Source organism: Acipenser ruthenus, chromosome 3, assembly GCF_902713425.1.
Source record: "Acipenser ruthenus chromosome 3, fAciRut3.2 maternal haplotype, whole genome shotgun sequence".
NCBI lineage: Eukaryota > Metazoa > Chordata > Actinopteri > Acipenseriformes > Acipenseridae > Acipenser > Acipenser ruthenus.
Window position 1 is genome coordinate 106,295,445 of NC_081191.1, and position 24,020 is coordinate 106,319,464.

A 24,020-nucleotide genomic window follows, 5' to 3' on the forward strand; every position below is an offset into this window, starting at 1 on the left:
ACATACATACTACAACTTCAGTATTCTCTGTATAATTGTAACCTCTTCCTGTTTGTTTGTGCATTTCCATGGATATTATTAAAACGTTCTGTAGCAGCGGGAATGCTGGACAAACATTTATTGCAAATGGTATTATAATGTACGGTACAGCCTTCTTAATTTATACAAACAAGCGTCAATTATGTTACGTTTTTCTGCGAAATTAAAAAAGAAACAGGAACTTTTGTATTTTTAAATGTACCCAAGCCTCACAGTAAATGATACAATATAAGCGAACACATTTCATAACAATACGATATTAATAAGAACTTGCGAAATGTTTCATTCGAAGCAACACGTTTTGGAAAACAATCGTTTTTAATCAAACGTGAAGCTCTACACAGGAACTTACATCCGCCTTTAAAAAAAAACAAGCTGCCAGCGCTCGCCTGGTTCACTCGTGTTTCCTCGTTTAGAGAGGACCTGCCCTTCCGTGTTCACTTCTGAATCGGCCGATTGGATCCGACTGAGCTGTCACAAACATTAGCCGTGTAAAGCGAAACTTAATATTATCTTTTGTAAAAACAGAATATGGTGGTATGGGGCAGTCTGGCAGCAAAATGGAAAGTCACACCAAAGGCAGCAATGACAATTTCCCATCTGCTCTGACAGGTAAGCTGTGAAAAATAAATACTTCATTTACAAAGCTAGTTTTGGTTACATGTTACAGTACTGTAGAACCGTAGCATCTCTATAACGAAGAAACACATATCTCATTTTACAAAATTATACACAACTAGTGGTTTATACACAACTAACGTGTCTCCAGTTAAGTCCAAATGTATTTTCTGATACGTTAAAGCTAATGTCTACACGGTTTCAATGCTTCTCCTGTGACACCAAGGGACAACCGATACAGTGCGCCTGTGTTGTAAATGCAGAAAGCAGAAGTAATGCAATCAAATCTTGCCAGACAGTCCTGATTTGACAAAAATATCCTTCAAATTATTATTTTTTTTTCCAGCAAAATAATGCACTGATGTATCAGATATTGGAGGAAAGTGATACAAATCTCCGTTTCATGCTACAGAACTGTAGAGTGCATGTATGTTACGCATACAGGATTTTGAACATAATAATATACGGGTGTGAATGCTGAAGTTTAATTCATTGAAATATATAGCGAAATGTCATACCTCACGTTCTTGTTTTGTTGCGGTTGTGCTTTATTTATATATGTATTTGTTTATTTATTTTAATTTTACTAGTAAATTTCCGTGTTGGTATTAGCAGTATTTCTTTATTTTTATTTGTGGCAGTAATAATACATCAACAAAATGAAAGACTCTGGACTTCTGAAATGATTATAGACATTTATTACTCTTTAGAGAGTACAAGGGATTCAGCTACACTAATCACTGGAGCTTGAACATGTCAGCCCTTCTTTCAGAATGAGCTGCAGCAGGGTTCTTGAAAGCTCAGCTTAGGGAATGGGCCTGAACTATGTGGTAGGCTAATAACTTGCCTGAATTTTATTCAGATCCCAGCAGAATAACTTTATTGAATGTAAGTGAACATTATCCAGCAGTGTAGCAATATTGTAGTTCACCTTGTAAGAATCTAGTACATGAAGGAGGCTGTGTGGTCCAGTTGTTAAAGAAAAGGGCTTGTAACCAGGAGGTCCCCGGTTCAAATCCCACCTCAGCCACTGACTCATTGTGTGACCCTGAGCAAGTCACTTAACCTCCTTGTGCTCCGTCTTTCAGGTGAGACGCACTTGTAAGTGACTCTGCAGTTGATGCATAGTTCACACACCCTAGTCTCTGTAAGTTGCCTTGGATAAGGGCGTCTGCTAAATAAACAAATAATAATATTAAAAAATGGTCTGGTAAGGAGCCCACCTATCACCAGGGAACGTCTTTCAGGAGACTTTGAAGAAACTTCTTCAATGGGACATTTTAAGCAAATTTCCCTAAGTGGCTCAAATCATGTAAGGGTGGTTTCCATTTATATGCCAGCTTGCAGATAAACTGAAGGTTACACATAAATGTTTTTGTTTATTTGACATGACCAAATTGTCACATGAAAATCCCACTTGGCCTGAGGGGATATGGCCTTTTTTTAAGTTAATAGTGGTAACAGTGCTTAATGTTTGTTTACACAGTTTTATAATAAAAGGAGACTTCTCTTAAGTTTGAGTCCATGTCTCCAAAGCTGGTGAGCTGTTTTCAGGGATGTGAAATACATTGTATGTGCTGTATATTGCAGTTAGAAAGAAGCCTGACAGAGCTTGGGTGATTGGAGCTCTGGGCAGACAGACTTCACCGGTTGCTGGAGACTTGGGATGAAACCAACAAGTCTACAGTATTAGCTGCAGAGCTTGATAGTGCAATGGTATGGGGACCTGGCTGATAGGTGCTACTGTAATACAACTATTACATAACAATATGGGGGTGAATATTGGTCTTTACTGTACATTTGTCCATCTGTATGTGACACTTTGCAAACAGTATCTTGAAAACTGCTTAGTAAATTGTGCTAAATCTTGGTATTGACATTATTATTTTGTGTAGTTTGTACATCCGCCCATGTGAACGATACACTTTTTTACAGGATACGTTATTATACTGTAAGTCTAATACTGTGTGTGCATATTTTCAATATGTGTCCACTTCCTTTACTCTGTTTACAATTTTAACTTAAACCAGTTCTCTAGAGGTTTAATTTTTGTTCAATTTTTTTTTCTTATCACAGCTACTTTGTATTTCAAACGGAAAGATTTTCACAAACATCTGAATCTGTGAATCTGTTTTTTTTTTTTTTGAATTATTGTGGAGCAGATTTTTTGGCATTAAATTAACATTATATACTTTAGGAGATTCACAAAATCATTAGCAAACACAAAGTTTTTAAAATCTGAACCTCTGTACCGATATAACAATGTTAACATTTTAAGATTTGAGAGCCTGTCTTTGTTTTTTTTGTTTTTTTCAACTGAATGTCTATTGATTTTCATTGATGAATCATTAAATAAATTAGATGCCAGAAGTTAGATTCCAGCTTACAGCATGACAGTGTGATGCTACAGGAACGATATGTAACAGAGCAGGCATACACGGTTGTGTAGTTTACCTGATCACTGTCAACTGGTCTGTTCTTTAAATAGTCTCCAGTTCTCCACAATGTCAATGATAAACACATTAAGAAGTTATACGATAGTTAGCTGGATGTTTGAGGCTTCCTGCTAAAATATATATATATTTTAAAAATCACATAATAATGTTAAATAATAGTCTCTTTTCTGGTACTGTAAATGCTAGGTTAAAAGGTTGACATGGACTGTAGTTGTTTTTGGACCTTGTACAAATATAAAATATTATGTTCTTTGGATTCTTAAAGGTTTAACTTGGTTATTTATCACATTTGTTTACCGCATATCCTTATTTGTTTATCTTCCAGATAGCCTTATACCACATCATTATCTAAATGTCTCATTTGAATTTTGTAATACATGCGTGCTGTTTCTGGGGAAACCGACGTCCTCCAAATGGTTTCCATTCCACGATGATCAAGGGGAGAGAGAACTACTTTGTGAAGAGGCTTAGTGCTCATTTGACTGCATTCAGATGTTATGGGTGGTTCCAAGATCTTAAATTATAGATAACCTCTGATGTCGTCAGGAGGTTGTGGAGTCAGACTAATAATCTCACCTGTCTAGCAATAGTTTAGATCCACAGTTAACATACACAAACCCATCAAATAAACTAGGACATGCAAAAAATAACTTCCATATCAGATGCATTTTATTGTACCTTAGCATTTCTGACTAAAATAGATCTTTGTGTGTGCCATTCACATCTTCCATTCCATCTAGTCTGCAGCTCATGGCTTCATACCGTGATTCAGATTGACTGACGTGTGACCATGGTCATCTTTATATTGTTGCAGTTTCTAATTTTTTCATGTCCGCAATATTTCAGCTGTGATTCTCTTTTATACATATATATATATATATATATATATATATATATATATATATATATATATATATATATACAGTACACTGAGACTTCAGTACATGAAAAACACTATGTAACATTCTTATCACAATTTACTGTTGCTGCCTCTGTATCGACTGGAAGATCATTGCTTGTGAAGTCACTTTGCTACCCTGACAATTAAATGTTCTCAATGGAGATCTCCAGTTTGCTTCCAGAACACGATATGATCACACACAGTTGTGGAACCTTAAATTTAAAGCAGTGTTGATTTCCAGTATAAGAATAATACTAATAAACATGTTTTAATATGGGAGTCTGAGTCTATGGGAGTAATTATTGGCAGGGATGGGGTTAAATTCTCCTCCCTGCCCAGGTTTATTGTGTCAGGTGGGAATCATGAGTAATCAATTAGCACCCAGCCACCTGACATAAAAGGAGGCCTCAGCTCCTTAGTAGGGAGAGGTAGCTGAGGAAGCAAGTGTGGGGTTTTTTTTGGGGTGCTGGGTTTGTGGTTAATGTTGCAATCCAGTGAAGGCAAAGCTCAGCCTGGAAGACTTATTTCTGTAAGGTTTTACTTTGTGTTTATTGTTTGTGTTTAAGAACTTTTTTGTTTGGCCCTAGTGCCTGTTTATTTTGTGTTTTTTTATTTAATAAAAGTCTTTTGTTTGAACTGCAGTCTGTCTCTGGGCCTCATCCCTTGCGCCACCCTGTCACACAGAGTTACAGGGTGAATGATGTGCAGATGTTGAAACATTCAATATGGATGTGTAGGGAGGGAATCTCCATTTTAACCCTTTGCGGTCCTATGTCGGACCAGGTCCGACATTACAATTTTCCCTTTCCGGTCCAATGTCGGACCCTGTCCGACATCATCAAAAAACAAAGGTCTCTAGTCGTTTTTTCTACGGAAAAAGCCGAGAAAACCATTCAATGGCCGAGTGAGACCAATAGGAGCCAAGAGAAGTCGATAAAAAAAATAAAAAGGGGCGGATCTGAGCAATACACATAGCCCCAGCACCTCAGAGATAACACGGCCATAAACAAACAAGATAGCTGCTTCTGCATCCAGTGCTCAAAGAATATCACAGACATTTGCAGAGCTTTTTGAGATGTTACAGTAGTAAAGTAATGACTTGGATCGCATTATTGAGGAGTTTGGTGATAAAACGAGTGATCAGGAGATGATTTATCAGTATGCACGACTATGAAGAGGTATGTGAAAAATACAGCGAACAAGGGGTGGGGCAGGGCTGGAGATGCGGTACTGAGTGTCCTGTTGATATGCAGTACCTTTTAAACGTGTTTTACTGTGAAAAATAAAAATTTTAAACAGCGCATCTAAAATAAACTAAGTTTGCACATATGCATAACACACATTTTAACATACTGTTTCTTCGCATATCCAATTGTTGTAAAGCTCAGTGAGAACATTCTTTAGCACAAGTTATTTAGAATATGAATCGGGACATATGTGGAGATGCATTTCTGTTTAAAGCATCTGTACAAATGGTGTTAAACGTCCCCAGATATGAATGACAAAACAATCCTTTTATGTTTATGAAAAAATCCATGCTTTTTGCTAGTCTAAACATTGTAAATGAGTCTGGAGTGGCATTTAATAAGGTACAATCAAAATCCATACAGGTTTGTAAGCCTGTAGTTCTTTTCCTCTGCCAGTTTGAGAGTATTGGGCAGCAGTGTGGAGTAGTGGTTAGGGCTCTGGACTCTTGACTGGAGGGTTGTGGGTTCAATCCCTGGTCGGGGAAACTGCTGTTGTATCCTTGAGCAAGGTACTTTACCTAGATTGCTCCAGTAAAAAACCCAACTGTATAAATGGGTAATTGTATGTAAAAATAATAATGTGATATCTTGTAACAATTGTAAGTCGCCCTGGATAAGGGCGTCTGTTAAGAAATAAATAATAATAATAATAATAATAAAGTATGGGCATGGAGCAGAGACTATACACTTTTTGCCGTAATCCACCAAATGTAATGCAGTATAGTGTATTTGGTTTTAAATATCCATATAATATAAAATGTTCAAGTTATGTCCAATAAGTTCCCCTATATTTCTAAACGGGGCAGATGGCAGGCTCGTGTTACTGTTCACAGCTGGTTTTGTCAGTGAACAGCCAAGCTTGCTTTCATTTGAATTGCAAACAAATCAACTAAATCTGCCCTTTTACGAATACATCCCAGTAGAGAGGTGAGATCATGTTCAGTACTGTACAGTAACTGTACTGCCTGAATAACTACCTCAAACACATGGGTGAGTGTGTTATTCTATATGCAATCTAAAAATGAACTTGCAATGTTAGAAATAAATGTTGAAAACAATGTCGACCCAGGGGACTTTTTTGACCTGAAAAAAGAAACAAGGACCAGGGGTCACAAATGGAGATTAGATAAAGGGGCATTTAGAACAGAAAATAAGAAGCACTTTTTACACAGAGAATTGTGAGGGTCTGGAACCAACTCCCCAGTAATGCTGTTGAAGCTGACACCCTGGGATCCTTCAAGAAGCTGCTTGATGAGATTCTGCGATCAATAAGCTACTAACAACCAAACAAGCAAGATGGGCTGAATGGCCTCCTCTCGTTTGTAAACTTTCTTATGTTTTTATGTTCTAATCCTCCTCTAATGTACTGTGGAAAAATAAGAGGGGCTGTATCATTCGGGAGATTGGTGGCAAATTCAAATCTTTGTAAAGAATGTCTTAAATGTCTGACTGTACTGGCTATATTAGCTCCACAGTGTAGCTAGAGTGCTTGTTGTCTTCATGATTAATGTATTTTCCCTCAACTGTATTCAGTGTCTGTGCAGTTGTTTTAGTACAGTAAGTATTGCATTTATATAGTATTGAATGAAAATCGAATGTGGCAAGTTTGATGAATTACATAGTCTAGTATTCATTCCTACATATTTATACATATCTATCTGTATACTTATCTGTACAGTATATCAAACTTGTTAAGCTTTGAGAACTTGGTGACATTTTCAATTATTTTAAAGTGCATTCACACACTTTCACCTTGTGGTTTTCTAAAAGGGTTTGGAAACTATTGTTGGGAATAATGTTCAGTATGTATCAAGTTGAATAATTGTGTTTTATCTTTATCCATGCATACTGTAACATCTTACTGCTCACACAGACTTTATATTCATGGGATATTTGGGCTTAAAGTATTTATGCAGGACTAACGAAGTACACATTATAAGTAGGGCTTCTAGTTTTCGGGTTTTATTTTGTCCCTTTAAGCATATTTTGAGCCGATTCGTTTTCTTAACCAAACACTAATTATCAAAGGAAGTTGTTTCTTTTTACCCTCATATCTTGATGGAGTTCACAATCGACGTGCATTGATCTCATCTGATTCTGTTTGAACTGAATTTCATTCTGGATTTAATCGCCGAATTCAGCTTATTCATTTACACTGCGTCAGTTTCTAGTAGCACGTCGCTAATTTAAACAATCTGGTATTCAGTTAAGGCTTAACAACTATTAATTAAGGTTTAGAGGAAGGGAGAGAGATGGAAAAAAAAAACTAGGAGCCCTAGTTAAGACACTGCAGTTGCATGTGGAACTGTGTGTACTGTACGTTCTCGTTTATTCAACATAAAGAGGAAAAGGGCTGCCATTCTCTAGATTCTGCTGCTGGTTTCATTTTTTTGTAAAAATGCATGGGTGTAACAGGAACTCCATCCACCTAGCTAGCAAATATTAGACATTCAAAGAGCTGAGTTAATGAAACACATTTAGAGTGGCTTGCATACCAGAGCACTCAGTAAAGAGCAGAGTTGTTAATTGTATCTCCGATACTATTTGTTGTATTGATTTGGAACCTAAAAGGTACTGTATTACTGTACAACCATTACTGAGGAATGTGTTGAGTGACCTTGTCTTTGACCTACAATCTAATATGGCTGTATGGAAACCACCTTGGACATTTTGTATCTCTACCACTATTCCACCAATATGGCTGTGTGGATTCTTGACTTTATTGAGAGGTGGTCCCCCGAAGGAAGGTGGGCTGATCAGATTTTTCATATTATTTGATCAAAGGCGGCTGACTGGTCATATTTTCTACCCTGCTGTATTCATTCTCCACATAGTTTTCTCCACATTGTTTTTGTTAATTGCTGTTTTATGAGTTCACCATTGTAACACAGGCCTGGAGTAGAGTGGCCCTGGGGTATGGTAAAAAAAACTCAATAGTGAATTTATTGACACCACAATAAATAACCCAACAAGATTTATATGTATGCAATGAAAAATAGACTATTATTGTGTAATATGTAAGCGTCCTGTAATCTGATCCTTCTTTCCTTAATACTTTAGATAGAAGTGGATTCCAGTCCGTGAGGCAAACAATCCACTGGTTGTCTGGATTTTTGTGGCAGACATTGGAAGGACGGCTAATACTAGGAGTTGGATTTGTACTTGGTCTGTTTTTTATCCAAAAGCCATATGTTTACATAGGGCGGTTTTTGAAACAGTAAGTACATTTGTTTTTCATTGGTGGCTTACCTTTATGACTGATTTATGTTAATTTTTTTTTTAAATAAATAATATCAAGATATCATTGTTTTTTTTAGTGAGAAATAGAAATGTACTGGGGGAAGTGTTAGGTGTGTGTGGGTCATCACTGAATAATACTGAGGCAGACACAGAGCACTGGGTGCTGACACGCCACACAGGCACACAGATTTTATTTAACACACAGGCTGTCACCAGGGTACCAGTAGTGATAGGCCTGGTATCAGATTTAATAAAGAAAACAAAGCTAAAAATAAATGTTTGCTACACACGGCGAGTGCTAGCCTCATTAAAAAGAGACGTTCCAGGAAGCCACCATACTACATTAACACTCTCTGTATTGGTATAAACTAATATAAACGAACTTACTGCTGTTGCTCCCAAAGTCCCGGCCTCTCAGCGACTCCGGGTCGTTGTGGCAGTCCTGGCTGGACAGAGGCTTTACAGGCACCGTCTTGCAGTTGAAGGGTTCCATAGTAGTTAATCCTGCAGACGCCTTTTGAGCTGCACACAGCCTCCCCCGGACACGCCCCCACAAACCCCCCAGCCAATCCGGACCTCCCGATCAGCTCAGTATTGGACGAGCCTAACTGCTCAATTGGTTGCCTAGCAACGTGTCTCCTGTTCCATGTCCCAGCTGCACACATTTGCGCAAGAACCAGCGACAGGTCTCTCCCTGTCACAAGAAGAAATTTGGAGGCATTTCAAACAATACTTTTTAGTTAGGTTGAGTTTCATTTTCTCAAATTCACAGGGTCTCTTCAGGTATCCCAGATGAGTCTTTGGTTTGGGAATTAAAGTATTTTATTAGAAGAGCACTTTAGCACAGCATTTGTTATCTATTTACATTGTATCTCAACATGCGTCTGTGGATTCATGGAAATACCAATATAAACAACGTCACCCCTTCATCAAAAGAACAAGTTGTCGCTCTCTCATAAAATGTACTAAATTCACACAGCAGTTTTTTTTCAGAAACTGGTATAAAAAGTGTTTTATAAAATGTGTTTCAAATTGTTTTGTGAAAGCGGGTTTAGCCTGAAAATGGCACTAAGGAAAATAACTTTCTTTAACATTCCTAAACTGCTACATGTACAACAAGAATCCACAAGCAGAAAAAAAATTATAGTTAGAGCTTTGCCGATCCTGGGAAAATACGAGTAAATTCCATTGACTTTCAGGTCTCACATAATATCTCAAGCATGTATTTTCATTTTAAAGCATAGCAGCTGGTACTACAGTAGGTAAACATAAGTTCTCAGTTGGCTTGTTTTCCCTTCTAGGGAAATCTGTTAGACTTGTACTTCCTGGGTAGTTTGACCTCATCACTGTCTTTGAGTCAAACATCTTACTGGCTGCAAAGCATTGTCAGTCATTCTATTATATGTAAACTTATGGAAACTATAATAAGATCTAAAATGGAAAATTACCTATATGGTAACAATATCCTGGGAGACCGTGTCTAACTAACCTGCTTGATTTTTTTGAGGATGCAACATCGACAATGGATAATTGCAAAGCATACAACATGGTTTATTTAGATTTCCAGAAAGCTTTTGACAAAGTCCCGCATAAAAGATTAATTCTCAAACTGAACGCAGTAGGGATTCAAGGAAATGCATGCACATGGATTAGGGAGTGGTTAACATGTAGAAAACAGAAAGTACTGATTAGAGGAGAAACCTCAAAATGGAGTGAGGTAACCAGTGGTGTACCACAGGGATCAGTATTAGGTCCTCTGCTATTCCTAATCTACATTAATGATTTAGATTCTGGTATAGTAAGCAAACTTGTTAAATTTGCAGACGACACAAAAATAGGAGGAGTGGCAAACACTGTTGCAGCAGCAGCAAAGGTCATTCAAAATGATCTAGACAGCACTCAGAACTGGGCAGACACATGGCAAATGACATTTAATAGAGAAAAGTGTAAAGTACTGCACCCAGGCAATAAAAATGTGCTTTATAAATATCATATGGGAGATACTGAAATTGAAGAAGGGAACTATGAAAAAGACCTAGGAGTTTATGTTGACTCAGAAATGTCTTCATCTAGACAATGTGGGAAAGCTATAAAAAAGGTCAACAAATCAAGGGAAGTAATGTTAAAACTTTACAATGCATTAGTAAGACCTCACCTAAAATATTGTGTTCAGTTCTGGTCACCGCGTTACAAAAAGGATATTGCTGCTCTAGAAAGAGTGCAAAGAAGAGCAACCAGAATTATCCCAGGTTTAAAAGGCATGTCGTATGCAGACAGGCTAAAATAATTGAATCTATTCAGTCTTGAACAAGGAAGACTACGCTGTGATCTGATTCAAGCATTCAAAATCCTAAAAGGTACAGACAATGTCGACCCAGGGGACTTTTTTGACCTGAAAAAAGAAACAAGAACCAGGGGTCACAAATGGAGATTAGATAAAGGGGCATTCAGAACAGAAAATAGGAGGCACTTTTTTACACAGTGAATTGTGAGGGTCTGGAACCAACTCCCCAGTAATGTTGTTGAAGCTGACACCCTGGGATTCTTCAAGAAGCTGCTTGATGAGATTCTGGGATCAATAAGCTACTAACAACCAAACGAGCAAGATGGGCTGAATGGCCTCCTCTCGTTTGTAAACTTTCTTATGTTCTTAAAAGCAGCGGTTGGTTACTGTAGATGAAATGACTATAAAAGTGCAAGACAATCAGAAAGCAAGGCTGCAAACCTGAAATTTATTTATCTTATTGTAGTTCTGGAAAGCATGCTTTAAAATGAAAATACCTGTACATTTGTTTAAAACATAGATTTCATTCTAAACTACCATTTGAGCCCCATATAATGTACATTGAAGGGGACATTTCTGGAATTATTTTTTAAGCTGCAATCACTTTAAGAGATAATGGGCTGGATTTTCAAGTTTGTTAATAATAACTCTAATGTTAATCAACAAATATTTATGTAGCATTGATTTGGTCATTTTCAAGAGGTCTTTATGCTTATCTCGTTGTTAAATAATTATGCTAATGTGGTTTCTGAAATGATGTTAATTTACAAAATAAAGGTATATCTTATGAGCTGTGCTTCTTGCGACTGTTCATTTTGTTTGCGTGGAAATGTAAAAGCAAATCCGTGTTAATTGTTATAATTTATCAGGAGTTCATTTGCACTTGGAAAAGGAGGGTTTTAATTTACGAAAGACTATAACTCACCTTGAAACAGAAATTTAACAGACAGCGGCTGTGATGCCGACGATACAAAGACTAGCTAGATAATTCAATATTTGTAGTTATGGAAATATTTTAAACTTTTATATACTTGTGATTATGAATGAGATTTGTTCACTTGTTTTAACAATTTGTAACCTTAAGCCCGGAACACACTGCCCGATGACATCGCAGGAAAGGATGCATGGATGCATAAAGTACAGTGGCAATGGGGAGAATCAATAGGTGAAAAGATAAAGCTGTGGCAGTAATACATATCTACAATCCTGGCTAGAACTTAATGGAGGAGACATGCACATATTCTCTCTCTATTAAACATACATACATACATACATACATACATATATACATACATACACACACACACACAGTATTCCATTGGTTTCTATATAATGTCTGTGCCGATATTTTTTTGAAAACAAGACCTGTCAGCCCCACATTGTACTTTTTAAACTATTAGACAAAATATTTACAGAATACTTAAAAACTGCTGCTATAGTCATGATTCATTTATTATTAATAGCGTTATCATTAAATGATACCAAATCTTTTTATTTACAATGAAGGTAACCGATACTGTGTCACCCAAATGCTTATAAAGTCAGCAAAAACATATTTTCCCTTCGTTGTAATTAAAAACGTGATTTGGTATAGTTTAATTATAACACTATTAATAATAAACAAATCATGCAGCATGCTCCTAATAGCAGTTGTTAAGTATTCTATAAACATTTCGTCTAATAGCTAAAAAGTGCAATATGGGGTTTGCTTTCAAAAGATATCGCCATGGCCATGAATGGAATACCTAATGTGATCGAGATCGTTGACATGGGTTTTGCGTAACGTATTTGTAATGTAGTGAGAATATGCGTGATTAGAGGAATTCACCAAACAATTAACTGTAAATACATTATGTACTGGGTTTGGGTGTTCGGTCCTAATTTTAAAAGCTTAATAAATGTATAATGAAGTGTTACACACATGGTAGACATGTACAATAACTAACAACTACAAACACAAATGACACTTCAAATATATGTATTTATAGCCTACAATCGTACATACTAAAATACATACAAAAGTAGATGTCAGCATAAGAAAATAAATTCCAACCAATATAGATAGATGGCTTACAACACAAAAAATAAATGCCATTTTTTTTTCTTTTTTAAATCTGTACCCACACTCCAGATAATCGTAAATCAGCATTTTATATGTGAAGTGTTCTAAATAAATGTACATTCTGCATGACACAATGCACAATTTTAAATGAAGTTTACAAATTATACAAAAAATAGATATTCACATTATTTTTTTATTTCATTTCCATTTGGCTGCTGCTGGTCAGAAAGCCGTCTCGCTGGTAGTTTCCATAAATTCTGCTTCCATTCATTTTTCTTGATCTCGTTAGCATGCATTTTGATTAACGAGTTCCCCTTATTTAGTCGTTGAGACAGGACGTGATGTATTTGGCCTGCGACAATTAAGCTTTTTAACGAGAAATAAGTTAATTAACAACCTCATCGACTCAATTTCAAAGCATTAACAGATTCATTTAATTAACACTAAAGCATTGCTACTAAAGCTCTCGTTACTATACCACGATTTCAATGCAATAACACTGGTTTTTGAATATCCTGCCTGGTTTTTGGAATATCTCTTTTACTGAATCATCTACCGCTGTGCATACTGGGAGAGGTATTTATTTGTGGAGTTTAGTTACAGGTTAAATCTTGCCCAGGACACAAACGCACAATTCACTGCAGAGATAACACATTTCTATGGAAACCAGGAAATGAAATCAAAATGATCGTGTATAAAATACCGTATGAGTGGTTTTAGATTTGATTTCCATTACACGAGAGTAGATGTTAAAACTTCATGCTGATTTGAACTCGGCTCTCGCCAAGATAAGCACCAACTAAGACGTAGCTTTACAGTAAACTAATGTGATCCATATGTGTCTCCCTCCATTTACGTTTCCTTCCATATGATGATGTAGATATCCTTCTGTCTGGTGTTAATGGCTGAAGTGTAATGCTGGCTCCAGGGATCAGCTTATTTTGCCTCCCTGGCGCATCAGCACCACAACGGCTGCGATGCTGGCTCCGGGGATCAACCAAAGTGCGGCCTCCCCAGCGCATCAGCATGACAACCGTCTGGATTGAGCCAAGTAGGGTACATCTCTGGGGTTTTCAAGTGGGCACCTTCCATCCTCAGTGTTTCGTCGACTAGCCCACGACACCTCAAGAGGGCTCGACGGTGATTCTGGCGTCCCAGCATCACCCCCCTCCGTCCCCCACTCAACTCAGCCCAGCTTACTTACCTGTCCCCAGCCAGAATCTTTCCGTCTCAACCACAGCCAGTTGCTGCTCCTCTCTGCTGCTTCAGATAAGTTCTTCACTGTGCAACGCAACTCTTGGCCACTGAATCCGACGTCTCTGAGAAACCGGGTTGTAGAGTGTGCCACAAATCCTCGACAACCCACTTCCACTGGGTAAACCCGAACTCTCCATCCTCGCTGTTCCGCTTCAGTGGCTAGTTGAGCATACCGCAGTTTCTTCCTCTCATACGCCTCATCTACAGCATCCTCCCATGGCACTGTTAACTCTACCAGGTGAACAAGGCGTGCTGATCCAGACCACAAGACAATATCTGGTCGAAGGTTAGTGGTGGCAATCTCAGGTGGAAAAATAAGCCGTTGACCAACATCTGCCAGCATATTCCAGTCTCTAGCAGCTTCCAGTTGTCCTGGGCGAGGATTGGTTTTAACACCTTTTCTTGGTGGTTGCTCTCCTGGGCGGAGGAATGTTGTCTTTTGTGTGTAATGTTTTGATGGAACAGGTGGCAACTTATTGGTCATGTTACGCTTGTCTTCCAATGCTAAGGCCAAACATCGCAGCACCTGGTCATGGCGCCAAGTAAACCGTCCTTGGCTAAGAGCCACCTTACATCCTGTCAAAATGTGCCTTAATGTTGCAGGTGATGAACACAAAGGACATGAGGGATCCTCTCCTACCCAGAGGTTTAGGTTCTGTGGTGATGGGAGAACATCATATGTTGACCTGATGAGGAAACTGATCCTGCTCTGTTCCATTGACCATAGGTCTTGCCAGCCAATCTTGCGTTGTTCCACACTCTCCCATCTCATCCATTCTCCCTGTTTGGCCTGGGAAATGGCCTTTATACACCTCATCCTCTCCTCCTGCTTTTGCACCTCGTTGACTACCAGCTTCCTCCTTTGAGCTGGGGCCGCCTTGTGCCATGTAGGAGGAGTTGAACTGAAACCAAGACCCCCTCTTCCATGCTGAACTTGCCCCATGATATCACCAATTCGAAGGGCAGCCTTTGCATCTTCCACAGCTTTCTTTGCCGCCCACTTTCTTCCAGTTTTCAACACAGGTGCTGCCTCCCTTACGCATTTATCGCGTGACTCTACTAATGTCATTTCCAGTCTGACCTTGGCGCACTTAAACTCCTCGGTTAGAGCAGAGACTGGTAGCTGCAGTATTCCTTTACCATAAAGTCCCACTCTGCTGAGGCAGCGTGGAACTCCCAACCATTTCCTGATGTATGAACTGATTAAAGCTTCCAGCTTCTCTACTGTTGTCAAAGAAACCTCGTACACAGTCAGTGGCCACAGCAACCTCGGCAGTAGACCAAACTGAAAGCACCAGAGTTTTAGTTTACCTGGTAGAGCGCAGGTGTCTATGCTCTTCAACCCTTCCACTGCTTGTTGTCTAACTTCTCCCACACGAACTGTGTCCTTTAGATCCCCGTCGTACCATCTCCCAAGACTCTTCACTGGCTTCTCAGACACTGTTGGTATTGCCTCACCATTAATGAAGAATGTTTTATCTACTACTTTGCCTTTAATTATAGAGATGCTCCTTGATTTAGTGGGCTTGAATTGCATTCGTGCCCATTCAATGTTATTGGTTAATTTGCCCAATAATCGATTAGTGCAGGCTACTGTTGTAGTCATGGTTGTCATGTCATCCATGTATGCTCGAATTGGTGGTAGTCGCATTCCAGAAGCCAAGCGCTCTCCTCCTACTACCCATTTTGATGCCCTAATGATTACTTCCATTGCCATGGTAAAAGCCAGTGGAGAAATGGTGCATCCTGCCATTATTCCAACCTCTAGGCATTGCCATGTAGTGCTGAATTCTGAAGTTGAAAAACTGAATTGCAAATCTCCAAAATAGGCTTTCACTAAATTTGTTATTGTCATCGGTACACTGAAAAAATCAAATGCTGCCCAAAGTAGTTCATGTGGCACTGAACCATATGCATTAGCCAAATCCAGGAATGTCACATGGAGCTCCTTCCTCTCCTTTTTAGCTGATTGAATTTGTTGCCAGATCACATTGATGTGTTCTAAGCAACCTGGGAAACCTGGAATGCCCGCTTTTTGTATTGAAGTGTCAATGAAGCAGTTCTTTAATAGGTAAGCTGACAATCTCTGAGCAATAATGCTGAAGAAAATCTTGCCTTCTACGTTTAATAGGGAAATGGGACGAAACTGACTGATGCTTGTAGAATCTTTTTCTTTAGGTATAAAGACTCCACCTGCTCGGCGCCATGCTCTTGGTACAACCTGTTTTTCCCATGCCACTTTCATCAATTTCCACAGAATTCGTAGAACTCCTGAAGCACTCTTGTACACTCTGTACGGAACTCCATTAGGCCCTGGAGATGATGAAGCCCTTGCTTTTTTCACAGCTTGCTCTATTTCTTTCCACTTAGGTGCACAGTCTTCCATTTGGTATTCTGGTGGATTGATAGGTGGGATGTCTGACGGAACTGACATAGGCTCCTGCCTTTTTGAATCTGTATGTGTTTCCTCCAAATATCTCTCCAGCTCAACCTTAGATGCTTTTAGTGTGCCATTCTTCTCACTGGTGAATAACTTCTTTACAAATTTGAATGGGTCTTTATAAAAGTTAGCTCTCGCACGCTCCTTCTTTTTGTAGCGTTTCCGTAGGCGCTCAGCTCTGCGCAATGTTGCAAGCTTATCTTTTATGACCCTTTGTAAGAGATTGAGTCCCTCCTTCTGACTTTGTTCTGCTCTTCTCCATTGGTTCCTCAGCTGTCTCCTTTCTCTAACTAAGCGTTCAATCTCCTGCTGCCGTCTAGACTTTCCAGGAATAGTTTGTACTTTTTCCTTCCTTTTTTCAACTCCAAACCTCTCACTTCCATATGCGTAGATGATGTCCCCAAATTTATCCAGCTTCTTTTCAACTGTTCCACTTAATCTTTCCAATGCAACGCAGAGATCTGTGTTTACTGTGTCCCATGCAGTTTTCTCACAAGCTCTTGGCCATTTAACTCCAGGCTTGTGCCCGTTGAGGTTCTTTTCTCTCTTATGCTGGTTTGTCTGACCGGGTTCACAAGGATCATTAGGTTCATCACTAACTGTGTCCATGCAAGTCCTCCTCACATCTATGACAGGGGTGCTGATATCCTGCAAACTGTGGTTTGCTTCCTGTCGCTGGATTTCATTCGACTGACTTGACTGACTTCGTAAGAAGTACTGATCAATGCGAGGCCCTTGTCCCTTCTCCCTCAAGCATTTCATTCTCCCTTGATGTTAGTCTGTTAGTTAGTTTGATTAGTTTGAGTTTCTAAATTAAATCACTTGTCCACTTGTTATTTATTGGCACTCAATAATTGTGTAGACAAAGGGCAAATGAGGAAACGCTTTATTCCATTTAATTCATATTTAAAACCTTTATTTTATATTCATAATGTATTCCCCATGTTACAGTAGATCCTTATCTTAAGGCATAGCCAGACAACATCATCAATACACAACAAGTTTCCTTTTGATTTAATTCCATGTCTTATGTGTGTGCTACTAGAATCTGTCAGAAGGCACTCAGGAGCTGTGTCACAGACAACACTGGTATTTCAGTGCAGTAAATTAAAAACGGAACATGTACAGCAGTGTTTTATTACTTGCAACATTCCACTTCATGACCATTCCTCTTAGATCCTGGATTATATATGAATAAAAACAAAACCTTGTAGTGACATCATTCAAAAAACAAAATTCCTTTTATAGATCTTTTGGGTTTTGATGGCTGTTTGTGCATAATTGGGAATATTTACTGGGATTGCTTTTATCATGTTGGCACTGTACTTTCTATTGTTCATATCCTATTAAAAAACATTACAAACAATAGACACCAAGGGCAGGAAACATACAATGATTTATAACCAAACAAGATACTTCACAACATATTTTACAGTAAGCCAGGGACCTGAACCTCCAGGAAATGTGTTATCCCGAACCACCCAAGTCCCAGAACATCTTTGCTCACCTCAATTTAAAGTATGGGGATATACTGACTTAGCCTTTCCTCTTTCATTTCAGTTACAAAGGATGTTTCCCAGGGATGACCAAAAGTAAGAATTCTTTCATGTATGATTCAGAATTGTATATCTGTGTCTGCATTGATGCTGTGTAGCACTTTAGTGTTTTTTTTCTCTCCTCTGGTGTCAGAAAATCTCAGTGTAACCCCAGCAATGGACCTACTAGAATACTGTGAACTGGAATGGAAAGGAATGACACCTCATGCTGATCAAATAAGGAAGGTATAAACAATCCTACAGAATCCTCCCCATGCTACTCAATTATAACCCATTAAATACATGACTATCTAAAAGTTCACTGTTGTTATTCCATGAATGTGGATGGCCAATTAACCGAGTTAGTTAGTTGTCTACAGGCATCTTCAGTAATACAAACACAGCACTCTATGAACGTTCATGCGGGAGTTTGTTTATTTAACAAGTACAATGTAACGAACATCCTTTAGATGAGTCGTGTCTCTTGTCAATAATCAGGGATGTCAACCTAAGTTTCCACAGTAAAAAATAGCCCAATATCAACCTGGCTTTAGTACCCACCACCTGTATTCCAAACTGGAATCAGGTTGTCAGTATGGGCGAATGGGTGCAGTGTTGTTACCATAAATGTATCTGAGGGAGTCAATGATAAATACAAGAACCCACCAAACATTTGAGCATTTTCTCAGATGTGCTTCGAAGTAATCTTAGTATAGCAGTTAGTATGCATGTTAATGTAATTCATGACATTTTCATTGGGGAATTTCCTTCAACTTCTTGTTGTTGTATTGAACCCCTCTAATACAGCTTTAGATGCATGGTCATTTGTTTATCATTGTGGTCTCCATGATCTGTTTTCAGGCCTATGGAGAAATCTACAGGGTACATAATATCAGGTACATTTGCAGAGTTCGTGGAGACAACTACTGTGCATTGAGAGCGACACTGTTTCAGGTGCTCAGCAATGGCATACCCTTTCCATCCTGGATGAAAGAGCAAGATATCACAAAGGTACCTTTTTAAAGAAAGGTGGCTGTACATTGGTACATATTCATATTCCTATATATTTTTTTTTAATTCATACCTGTTTTTATAACTGTTATATGTGTTTTGAATAATTTTGGACAGCAGTTTCTTGTTTGATTTTTTTTTTGTCCTGGTCTTACGAACTAATGTCATTTTTCAACTACAACCAAACTTTAGTTTTTGGAATTATTTTCTGAGACATTAATGAAAATGTAGATAGCATGAAGTATTCCTTTTTTTACTGTAGTGTTCTAGAGGATAACTTTTTTTCTTTTCTCATGTTTTATTGGTGCTGTGTAGCTCCCTGAGAAGCTGTTTTACTCACAAGGCTGCAACTGGATACAGCAGTACAGCTTCGGACCAGAAAAATACACAGGACCAAAAGCCTTTTATAAGCTACGTAAATGCATAGACCTGTTGAAGTTTCAGGTAATCTGTATGGCATTTTACTAAAGTTGTGTTGGTAGATGTTACAGTTTTAAAGCAAATGTTACAGATTTAAAGCAAACTAAGCTCATTCTAAAATAGAGACAACCAGAAACTATACCTTTCAGACATTTAATGGTCTACAGTAGAGGCTCTCGAACGTTTTTGTTTATGGGACATCCTTTTTAAAACCTATTTTGAACAGGGAGAGACCCCAACTGAAAACTGAGAACAAGGCTAATCACAAACAAGAAAGACGTACTGAACTGCAGTGAATGTAAATGTTTTGAGTGTAATATTTTCTGTTAGTGTCATAAAGCCTCTCTCACCACCACAACAGTCAGATCACTGTAGAATAAAGCCAAGAAATTGACAATATTCAAGTCTGTGTTTTATGTACAGTAGATTCTGCATAAAATCCCAAGGCTGGTCTTTCACGACTACAGTGAAAGAACATTTGTATATTCTTGTACAAAAGTAGCAGTTTCCAGAATCTTGCGGGAGGCCCCTGGGTAATGTTTGCTGATCCCCGGGCCCCAGTTTGAGAATCCCTGGTCTGGAAGACGTGGCAGTCACCAAGCCCTCTATCACCATTGTTGTTGTTTTAGAAGTAAATGGTTAAATCTACAAATAATTGTTTATTTTGTGACAAATCCTAAAAGGTTTGTCCATTTTATGTCAAACAATGCACAATCATTACATTTTGAATTGAAGTTATGTCCAGTACTGTAGGTAGTGTGAATAGGGTATCAGTCTTTATTTTGTTTGATAATGCAGTCATAGAGGGATAAACAATTTACCTCTTAGTTCAGACCAGACTTAGCAGGGGTCTTATAGAAACACTTTTCTCAGTGCAGGGCAAGTGGCATTCTCCATTCATGTGCATATACAGACGTGATATGTTTAACACACTCAGACTTTTTCAATGTTTCCTCAAGAGAAATTCCCCCAGAGAAACCAGTTTGAGAAACACTGAGCGGTTGTTCTAAACAGTCACTTAAAGTGTAGCAAGTAACTTCACACTTCCTATGCACTTTATTTGTAAAATGTACTCTACATTGTAGATAGAGTCACATGTTGCTGCAGCTTTGGACACTTCCACAGAAATGCACATGCATACTGTAGAAGTGTTCTTGTCTTATCAGCATATTTGCATTTCAGCAAGTTGAAGTCAATGCATGCATTGTTGTGTGTTTTTTGTTTTATTTTACCATTTTAACTATATATAATATATTACTAAATACAGCTTTGTTTTGTATTAGTGGGAAATAACACCCATTTAAAAATTCTGTAAGTTGGACATTTTCCTGTAAGGGGGATTCAGATCCAAAGAAAGGGTTACAACCTGTAAGGAGCTGAGTTTCCCCTGGGTTTTCATGGGATTGTTGTAATGTTTTAATCTTTCCATAGTGGGGTGATATTCATGGACTCAAGGATAAGAAGGCACGTGAAAAGGCCTGCAAGCTCCTGTTCATGGATGAATCAAGCGAGTACAAGATGTACGAGGCAGTGAAATTCCTCATGCTCTACCTGGCCATTGAGATGTTTGAGGGCATGAGACACGGGCAAGATGTCCCCAATTTCTGTGCAATCCTTTTCTCAAGGGACACATCTTTAGACCCTTTTAGCTTCATGCTAAATCACCTGAACACCATTGGTGACTCTGGTGGACTTGAGCAGGTAAACTAAGCCTTGAAATAAAGCAGAAAATCTATTCTCAATTCCAAAGTGATTGAGTGACTTGGCGTACAGTAGTTGTTTTGCATTCTGTCGATGTAAACATGATAGGACCTGTTTAGAATGTGCTTAGTTAAAACCTGGCTCTAGTGTTTACACAATCCCTGGAAAGGTAACATCAGTGAAATTGGAAACTGCTTCCACTTGTTTGAAATGCACGGCTATTTGTGTACTTTATTACGATGAAATCATGAAAAAGCTTCCAGCCCTTTCAATTGAAATCTCAGTATAGAGCATTAACCCTTGCAGCTTAGAGACAGGTTGACTGTACCCATTTCCCCCCTCTCCGCCCACCCAAATCACTGTCTTTATAAAGTACAAAACAACTCCTTGAAAAACATGTCAAAGTTTAAATCTGTTAATGTAATGTTTAAAGTTACGAATAGGATCTGGCTTTTTTTTTGTTGTTACAGATTGAGATGTTTCTTCTTGGATACACATTACAGCTGCAAATCCAAACCTTCAGACTGTACAAGTATGGCACAGAGGAATTTGAAGTTAGTTTCACTGATGTATGTGGGAGGGACTGGCACAAGATCACCCTCCTGACAGAGGATGACAGACATTATAACATACCTGTTACCCACCAATAGGTAGAGGATGAAACCACAAGAGCCTCTGAGTAAATCATGTTGGGTGCTGGTGATAATCAATATTGAGTCATGACGGAGTGGGTCACAGCCCGATTTGTTTTTTTGAGTTGTTTAATATTCTGATTCTATAAACATTTCCTTGTGGACAGCACTTCCTGCTAGGTACAGTAGCAACCACATAATGTATGAATCTTTTTTTGACAAATCTTCATAGGACTATGAAGTTATAATGTATATATTTGGAAAGGAGAGTGTAAAAAACTTATGTTAAATATTTTAAATAAAGCACAGGTGATGCACTTGAGTAATACTAAATTAATAGTATCCAATTTGATTGTAACTCTTTTGAATCTAATAACTACAACTGAGTGTCACACACTCCAGCAGTGAGTGTGTCATTGAGTCCAAGCCCTTGCTGTTAAAAGCATCGCTAATGGGAATGATCCTTTGGTCAGAAGGTCTGCTGTGATGCAGTATAATGTGATATCTTGTAACAATTGTAAGTCGCCCTGGATAAGGGTGTCTGCTAAGAAAGAAATTAATAATAATAATAATAATAATAATAATAATAATAATAATAATAATAATAATAATAATAATAATAATAATAATAATAATAATAATAATAATAATCCTTTGAGTAGTAGTGGCGTGCCGTGACAAAATGGACTGGGGGGGGGCTCCCGAGTGGCGCATCCAGTAAAAGCACTCGCTAGAGTGCAGGATGTGCTCTATAGCCTGGACGTTGCCGGTTCGAGTCCAGGCTATTCCACAGCCGACCGTGGACGGGAGCTCCCAGGGGGCGGTGCTCAATTGGCCGAGCGTCGCCCGGGGGAGAGAGGGTTAGGTCGGCTCACCACGCAGCAGCGACCCCTGTAGTCTGGCCGGGCGCCTGCGGGCTTGCCTGTAAGCTGCCCAGAGCTGCGTTGTCCTCCGACGCTGTAGCTCTGAGGCGGCTGCACAGTGAGTTTGCAGTGTGTAAAGAAGCGGGCGGCTGACGGCACACGCTTCGGAGGACAGCGTGTGTTCATCTTCACCCCTCCCGAGACAGCGCAGGGGTGGTAGCGGTGAGCTGAGCCTAAAAAATAATTGGGCATTTCAAATTGGGGAGAAAATAATAAAAACTAATTGGCAACGACTAAATTATAAAAAAAAATAATAATGGACTGGGGTAGCAGAGTCGTCGACCCCCCCTCCAATTTTTCAGAGAAAGTTCTCCTTGAAAAATAATTCGTAACCAAATTGACTATGATGTCTCCGTTTTCTCAATTATTTTTATTTTAGTGTAAAATAAAATTTGAAATAATTAGATGTAAAGGTATTTGTATTTATCAATGTATATTTATAAGCAATATCGTGCAAACCCAGCTATCCTCCTAACTGCAGTGCTAACCAAGGAATATTCATGTTTTGGGGTTGCTCACTAATGATTGGTCAGCTATCAGAGCTTTGACTTTCCCATTGGTTGCAAAAGCAGGCCCTTCAAGTCAGGCAGAGAATACCCTGGGAGATTTATGACCCACCTCTGCTCACTCCTGATTGGTCGCCTGTCTAAAAAAAAAAAAAAAAAAAGAGGACATTCTCGCCTATTGGTTAAACTCACTCAAGACCTTCAATTGAAACGGAGAATACCCTCAACTGTTTTTTTTTTCTAGCATTTGGTCGTTGTTTTTGACACATGCGGGGGAAATGCAAATCTCTTACTGGCTGATCACATCCCCTTCAGGAAACCCCTAGACTCTTAAAAAACCTCTAGTAAACCCTGTAAGTCATCTTGGATAAAGGCATCAGACAAATGAACATATATAATAATTAGAGTAGTATGTTTCATAGTATAAGCAAGCACACTGTACGCAAGTGAGTGAGGCAACGTAATGTCATTTGACTGACGGTTTACTTGGCACTGTCTGGTCAGCAGAGAATACCTTGAAGGTCCTGACGGCACGCCACTGTTGAGTAGTGAGTTCTAAAATGCACTGCCGGTCCTATGGGAGTGAGTTTTTTTTTTTTTTTCTGTCTTCTGCATGCGCTTGATTATTACGAGTACAGCTTACAAACAAGCTGAAAGCTATATGTTTGTATGTATGTAGTGAACACTAATGAAATACATCCACATCATTTTTACAATAAATAAATAAAACAAACACTGTTGACATTTT

General features: G+C 38.7%; 1 protein-coding gene across 1 annotated transcript; it reads left to right on the forward strand.

Annotated features, from left to right (window-relative positions):
* The first annotated feature begins 424 nt into the window (after positions 1-424).
* LOC117435830 (inactive ubiquitin thioesterase OTULINL-like) lies at positions 425-24,007 on the forward strand. Its single transcript, XM_034059287.3, has 8 exons — positions 425-651; positions 8,322-8,478; positions 18,105-18,136; positions 18,234-18,325; positions 18,941-19,090; positions 19,406-19,534; positions 20,942-21,211; positions 21,682-24,007. Exons 1-8 carry the CDS (start codon positions 579-581, stop codon positions 21,859-21,861), a joined length of 1,083 nt encoding a protein of 360 aa, XP_033915178.2. The 5' UTR covers positions 425-578; the 3' UTR covers positions 21,862-24,007.
* The last annotated feature ends 13 nt before the right edge of the window (positions 24,008-24,020 follow it).

What these genes read in the sequence shown, in the direction of transcription:
- LOC117435830 (XM_034059287.3), top strand. Translation starts at nt 579, where the DNA reads ATGGGGCAGTCTGGCAGCAAAATGGAAAGTCACACCAAAGGCAGCAAT. An exon ending in ATGCTGATCAAATAAGGAAG is followed by an intron (nt 18,326 to 18,940) that starts GTATAAACAATC and finishes ATCTGTTTTCAG; the next exon opens with GCCTATGGAGAAATCTACAG. An exon ending in ACTCTGGTGGACTTGAGCAG is followed by an intron (nt 21,212 to 21,681) that starts GTAAACTAAGCC and finishes TTGTTGTTACAG; the next exon opens with ATTGAGATGTTTCTTCTTGG.